This window comes from Microchirus variegatus, assembly GCF_963457635.1.
Source record: "Microchirus variegatus genome assembly, chromosome: 20".
NCBI classification, from domain to species: Eukaryota; Metazoa; Chordata; class Actinopteri; order Pleuronectiformes; family Soleidae; genus Microchirus; species Microchirus variegatus.
The window spans coordinates 18,788,548-18,796,170 of record NC_139821.1 but is presented as its reverse complement, the minus strand read 5'-3'; the positions used below and the strand labels follow the sequence as shown (position 1 = coordinate 18,796,170).

General features: G+C 39.2%; 1 protein-coding gene across 2 annotated transcripts in view; it reads right to left on the bottom strand.

The window, feature by feature from the left end:
• Positions 1 to 6,313, bottom strand: part of msrb3 (methionine sulfoxide reductase B3) — a 10,843-nt gene extending 4,530 nt beyond the window's left edge. The window contains exons 1-2 of one of the 2 annotated variants that reach the window (XM_083906634.1): positions 6,167 to 6,309; positions 1,758 to 1,913 (exon numbers count right to left, since the gene is read on the bottom strand). In XM_083906634.1, coding sequence (XP_083762760.1) covers positions 1,758 to 1,833 — 76 coding nt within the window. In that variant the 5' untranslated portion in view covers positions 1,834 to 1,913; positions 6,167 to 6,309. Of the gene's footprint in view, positions 1 to 1,757; positions 1,914 to 6,166 lie in introns of both variants that reach the window. The other variant, XM_083906633.1, reaches the window with a different exon arrangement.
• Positions 6,314 to 7,623: the final 1,310 nt, after the last annotated feature.

Sequence of the window (7,623 nt, the reverse complement as noted above, 5' to 3'; positions counted from 1 at the left end):
TTCATCTAAGCAACAAGTGAGGAAAGCTACAGATGCTTATATACACCTTTCGAAAAAGCAAAACAAAACGTACAGTTAGGACTTTTTAACCACTGGAGGCGCTATTGTTAGTGTCTGTGTGTGCAAATCATGAGTGTGTCTAAACAAAGCAGTTTGTGTTACGGTTTGAATAACTCTATTTTGAGCATAACATTAAAAAAAGAAGGTATTTTTGTATCTACATTTCAATGTTCCATACAAGGGCCGCAACTAACGATTAGTTTCATAATCGATCAATCTGTTGATTACCTCCTCAATTAACCGATTAGTCGTTTAATCCACAAAACATCCAACAACAATCCAAATAACAATGTTCTCAAAGGTCCTGTATTGTCCACGATCAAAAGTATTCAATTGTAATGATTTCTTTGTAATACGGCGCACATTTAAGAAGCTGAAAACTCAGAGATATAGTTTTTTAAACACATAGTAGGCGATTAATTTAGTAATCGATTAGTATTCAATTAATCGATTCATTGTTGCAGCAGTATTGCAGATGCTTGTAATGGGGTCAAGTGACCACAAAACATGGCAACCTCATGGATGTGTAAGCAATTGTTGGTGAACGTAATCGCACTAAAATGGTAAGAATGAGTGATAATTAGAAGAATTAGTGATGCAGAAGTAAAAGTGATTTTCTTCCCTACTGGCAAATGCTGTATAAATGTTTTAACTTTGGCACAAATAGTTCACATTCTGAAGGCAGCTTCATGTGCAAAACGGTTGTTAGTAGAATAGAATAGAATAAAGTGATATTTAACATTATATATATAAATAAAACTAATTGAAACAAAGAAAGGAGTCTGTTGCGTGTGGCCAAATATTGTACATCTTTTGTGTTATCATGTTATGTTAAAATCAAATCACAAAATAAAGAACACACCAAGGGGTTGTTTTAGTGTTGTCCAGCAGAGGGCAGCACAGACCAGCTAAAACTAAATGCAAAGCTCTGACAGTTTTCATTCAGAGGTGCAAGTTTTACTTTGAGATGTAGAGATGCACCTTCCAGGCCAAAACTGTCAAATTAAACATGTCGATCAAACTTAACCAGCATCAACTCCCTCTGTGCAGCCCTAAAACATACTACCTAACAATATTGAGCCCGGTTTGGATTAGATCCAGTTTGGAGCTGCAGAACTGGATCCAATATAAAAAGGGTTCAACCAGAATTTATAAAAAGTACAAAGAAAAACTCAACTCAAAAGTGGGGGATTAGCCAAAAACAGCTCACATCACTGTGATCTAGAGGTCGACCAATTAATCATTTTAGCCAAATCAATGTGGCGCTGTCTCCACCATCATGTGGAGATGCACATCACTGTTCTGCATGGAGACTCTATAGGCATGGTTGCTAGTACTAACTGCCAAGCACAAATAATGGGTCAAGGCTTTATTTGCCAATTTAAGGACCACTTTTGCTGTACATATGTGATGATTAATATCAAAAACAACTTGGACGCAACTCTTGGATGCAAAATCATAGAGAGGTTAATTGTAAACATACTGTAGGTGTGAATGTGAGAGTGAATGGTTGTTGGTCTTGTGTTCAGCGTGTGGTGAAAGGCCCTTTATTCCATCAACCTTAAAAATACATGGGTCGACCTCTACAGTGAACAAACACAAAGACTGGAACAGTAAAGACATGCTGACACACCAGCCAAGTGTTAGGGCTTTAGAGAGGCAGAGCACAGCAGGCACACAGCAGCCAGTCAGTGGACCTGAGGGAAGACTGCAGGACTTCAGAGTCACAGGCTGACTCTTGGTTATTAGATGCAGCAGATTGAAGCCCGACATGGCTGCTGGACAGAGGCACTCCACCCACCACTAGAAACAAGCAGCCCCCTCAGCAGGGCTACACCAAGGAGAGAACGGAGCTGGATGAAGGTGACAGACAGAGGGAGAAATAACACATGACAACACAGGATGAGACAAGATGTGGAAGAAAAGAGCTGCTCCTCCTTGGAATCTGGAATCACGCAGAGTATGAAGGACAATGTTTAAGTGGCGTGTGGAATATGGACACGCGTGTCTCACACACCTAGACAAACAAAACACAATGACACCTCATAACCTAACATACCAAAATCCATGTTTGTTTGTTTGTACAGAAACACTCCGTTATTAACACACAAACATGCACACAAGCGACATTTTCAACATTTTGGCCAGTTTAACGACAAATTGTAAACAAACACAGAGCTGGTTTAACTACAGTGCTGCTCTCAATCGCCCTCTTTCTCTGTCAGTGGTACTGCAGCTTCACAACAGGAGTTTGCTCTTCTTTCTGTTCTCCTTCTCTACTTCATTCTTGACAAATTTTAATTAAACGTTGCAAAGATTTTCAATGACTTTTTGCATTGAGGTAAGACACATTTTTAAGAAAAAAATCTCAGCTAGCCAGCAAACCAAAGGCAGCATAGAAACAGGTGCTGTTACTCATGAGCCAAAGGATAAAATCATACAATTAAACAGTTTACCCACATTTTACCCAAACCGTAACTATGTTTGTATAATCATTTTCAATGAAAAAAACTAAAAATAGTTTGGTTTTCATATATACTTTAGGCAAAGGCCTTGCTTTGCAGAGGCTGCCATCTAATGCCACATTTCTCAGGTCAAAGGGAGAAACCAGCCAGTGTGTCACTACTACAGAAACAAAGAAGAGTGACATCCTTTCTCAACCAACCAATACTTTCATCACACATGCTACACTAACTATACCACTTATCACACAGGACAGCAGACAGCTCAGCAGCCTATCACAGACCATTTACCCTCACATTCACACCTACAACCAAATTTAAGCCTTATCCACATGGAAACAGAACTTTCCCTGTTGTTCTTTAAGTTTGCTGTAAACACAGCATTGGTCCAATCCACCTGACACCAAACATATAGGTATAACACACACAAAATATGTGTTATAATAGTTGTATGGTATATGTGCATGTGTATTGTGATATATGTAGGGCTGCAATGACTAATCTATTAAATTAACCATCATGCATTTGCAGTTATTGAAGTTGAAAATGACTAATAGCTACCAAGTCTTTGTACTGCATATTAGCTTCACGTCTTCTCTGGAACTATAATAAAATGTTTTGTTCCTGTCAAATAAATAGAAGACTTTTTTTCATATACAGTCGATGGTTCACGTTTTTGCGTGCCAAATCGAACCAACCAATATTTATACATAAATGGAACTGAGTTACATGGAGAAGTGGTTAAAATATAGTGCCAGCAAACCCCTTCAAGTGTGACACTTTATCATGTGAGCAGGCACATTATTAAGTGCTTTTTTGCATCAAAGCAGAGACATGGAAGGTGGAAGAAAACATCTCGTAATACAGGTGAACAACTTTATCGTATGAACAAAATACTGCAAACAAGTTTTGATGTGGGTAGCTTAGATAAACAACATGCTAACCAATGCTAGCTTTATGGCGGTTACTATAGTCTCTTTGGATTATATATATCCCTGGCCCTCTACCTCAACAAGAATTGAAGGAATCAACACAAAGCCTACACAAAGAGCTGCAAAGTGGTGGGTTGTGCTAAAGGCACTTTTTTAGCCCACTTTTCCACTACGTGTTTATAACACGGCTTGGCTCAATTCTACTTCTGAGTAGCTGAGGCGATACTAAAATGTGGCATCAGACTGCCAGCCACTGATTGGCAGTGAGTTCTCACTGGAAGAGTCATGAGAGCGATGTCCGACACAAGATTTAAACCGAACAACTGCGAACTGTAGATCCCGCTCAGCCGTATTTCAGTTCAGTGACGATGTCAGACTGAGTGTCAGGCAGGAAGTATGAAACTAATCTTTTTAATTAACTGATTCTAATGATTCAGTACACCAAAAATGACTGCTTTACTTGTAGTTACTTACTAGTTTGTGTGTGTCATGTATTAAAAAAGACGTCACAGCAGTTTGTGTCGCCGTGCTATAGCGAACTGCCCACGTTGAGGAGGTAATATTGTAATGGAAGACGACGTGACTGATACCAAACTGAGTAGAGTGGAGTAGTGCTAGAACTGTATAAAGGAAAAGCACCATAAGTGTTAGGAGCAAAGGGTGAAATGGTACAGATCCTTAGGGTACAGCCCTATAGTTAAACTGAACCGTTTCCACCAAGTGGAAGAGTAAAATGGTGTGATACGGTCCAGATGGAGCTTGGCATCTTGTTGAGTCAGAACAGCGACAAATCAAGCAGGACGTGGACGTCGGGCACAGCCTACACCCCGCCTACCAAGTACAAGTACTGTTCTCAAACAAAACGCAAGCCTGACCCAGGGCTTTACCATTCCAAACCAAACGTTACCGTACCAAACCGAACCATACCATGATGGAAACACAGCATTATATAGACAATGCTTCCAGAAGCAATGTCCTGGATGTTACAATGTAGCTTAGTATGTTTTTGATTGGTTGGTACCATAGTAATAAAAAATGCCGATGGCGTTTAAGCTAACAGGTTACTCTACCTAAAGGAGCGGCGCGCAGTGCAGGGAGGCGGAATCTGCTGCTGACAGCACGGTGCAGGGCCACCATGAGCCCACGTCTGAGGACGACATCCATGAGACACAGTCATACTGAAGAGAGAGACACACAGACAGACACACCCACACAGTGCTGACCTTTAAATATTTTATAACCCCCATACAGCGGAACTATATTAATTTTATGTGGGTCACCAAAAGGAATATTCACAGAGAAAAAAATACAAGAGGAGAATTTCACTCTGCGATGAGCTTTGTGATAAAAGGCTCAAGAAAGACTGCCTTATAAGGCAGTGTTTCTGGTGTGGACATTTCAGCTCCACACACCGACTCCTCTCCTGGCTCATTTTATCTTATGTTTCAAAACTGTGGCAAGCTACGAATAATAGTTGATAACAAATAAAGTCAACTGCTATAGAGAGATCCATGTTGCATGCTAATAAATTTGACCTAACAATGTAAAAATGATAACAGCTCCTTCTGTTGTCAGGAGTGACTATATTCACAAGGGGCAACTAAAAGATCTCATGTTTTATTACTGAACTACAAATATGACAAACACCATGTCAAAAAAGGGTAACAATTCCTGACATGCTTTTTTGCTGAGAGGCCACACAGTATTTGGACCATAGGTAAAACAGTGATTCTGAAACTTTCTTCCTCTGCAAGTGCAACAAATACTGGAAATACATATACAGTATATGTATACTTTATGCATGGTGGCATGTGGTGAAAATACTTTTAAATTAGATAAGCACAACAACTCATAAAAAAAGCATCCAATTGTGCCTTTTTCAAAGCAGCCATGTTTTAATGTTTTAGCAGGAAAAGCATGCGTTACCCATACTGTAGACAATCAGTGCGTATTACATGCATGTTAAAGGTCAGATTTTAGTCAGTCTAAGACAATTTGGTTTTCTTAATGTCATGCTAACACATTAGTCTGACTAAATCGAGCTAGTATCAGTTATATTAACATATCTGGATAATGTGAGTCATAGTCTGATTACTCCTGCACGCATGAACTAATTTGCTAACATGTTTTTTTTCCATTGTATTTTGACACGTCCTGTTACAAATTGATATTAGAAATACTCACTTTTGTGAAAAAAAATTTTTTTGCTGTTGTGTTTTGCACCACACGGCCACCGTACTCACGCAGCCTAATTCGAGAAGCAGTAATGGTGTAACACAATGCCGTCTTCACCTCTGTGGTTAACCTAAAGCTTATGTGGCAGCCACTGACACCACTGTCCACAATCATGCTACAAATGTAAACATCATAAAGTCAATGCCTCGGAAATGTATGTTTTCATGACGTCATCGCAACAGTATGCGTAAAAACTACTTACTTTTCTGTGGCTGTTAAATTACTATTAAATCGACCGTGCTACACTTCACAAAATCTACAAATAATACTTTTACTTATTGGATATATTTTGTACAACAACAATGTGTGGCGTTGTAGCCGCCATTTCTGTGTGCGACACACGAGCCAAAAATAACAATAACGGCGTTGCTTTCTGGAACATACATGGTCACGCGACACAAAATACGAGTTAAATACTCAATGTGTTACGGTCTATGCTGAACTGTGGCCCTCTTAAACAGAAAAAGTCAGACATACCGGGGGAATGCAGCAGCAGCAGCAGCAGCAGTAGCAGCAGAGCTGTGGGAACAAGTGTCAAGTGTTGTGTCAATAATGTGGCGGTGTAACGTCGCCTCATCAGGCCACGGAGTCCATCAACAGCCTGTTAGCTTTTGTGTCTATCTCTGTGTGTGTGTGTGTGTGCGTGGATCGGATGACAGCAGGCGACCTGGACACATCCAAATATGGTCAGGACTGCGCTGCGCTTCCGGTTAGCTCACAAATAGCAGTCTCGTCACATCCCGGACCATTAGCCAACGACACTAACTAATTAGCTAACCAACCACATTAAGCTAATGACGAAGTAGAATAAAAATTAGTAGATAAAATTAAAACAAACTCTGCATTCCACAAAAAAACATAAAAACCTCAAATGTTACATCAGAGTTCAAAATGCCATTTTGAAATTAAATTGTGGAATGTAATTTAAAAAGAATTACAATACATTTAAACATCCTGAAATAATACAGTGTATGTTGTGGTTACTGCATTCCATAACTTTACCAAGCGAACAGCTAAAGCTAACTTCACTCTTAGTAAAAGACATGTTTACAAAGCTAACATCTGCGGCTAACTCTACTCAGAAAAATAAATGTTTATCAAGTTAACAGCTAGGGGTAACTTTACCCAGCAAAATACGTTTACCAAGCTAACAGCTACGGCTAACTTCAACAACTGTGGTTTTCAACAGACAGAAAAGCACAACAAACCAAATGTAAAAACTCCTAATAAATCTTTAATTTGAGCCGTGTGTACAACTGACAAATTACAATTAAATGTCTTATAATTTTAAATGTCTCGTATTTCACACCTCCCTCCCTCCCTCTGGCTAGCAGGTCAGGGGAGTCTGGTCAATCCAAACATACAATGCAATGGAAATAAAGCTGCATATATGGTACATACTACAGTTATATCAAAGTACATTGCTTACATAAAGTACATCAGAGGAAAAAGAACACATCCTTGAAGATGTATTTATGGTTGTGAAGCACAAGCCTGGAGGAGTTGCCATCATATCCAGCCGTTTACATTCAGCCTCATAACAGTGAGTGTGAGGTGAGACGTTGCAGGTGCACTTTTCTGCTGGAGAACAAAATGGATAACAGTGATGCAACTGGCTTATTTAAGTGTTCCCTTTATTTTTGCCATTTTAACACATCCTGACAGTTGTTTGGAAGTGGATGCAAGATCGATTCTTAATGAAATAATGTTTTTGACACATGTATTAGGTATAGTGACACTACAATAGTACATCACCATGGCTGTTCAAAGAATAATGAAGAAATAAATAGAAGCATTTGGTTTAATATGAAACAAAACTGCTACAAAATATCAAATCTGAAGATGGAAAAACTTTAACAAAACTAAATCTATGGCAGAACTTGCTCACCATTTCCACTTTTCCATGTAATAAATCCAGTACATTGTTCAGTAAT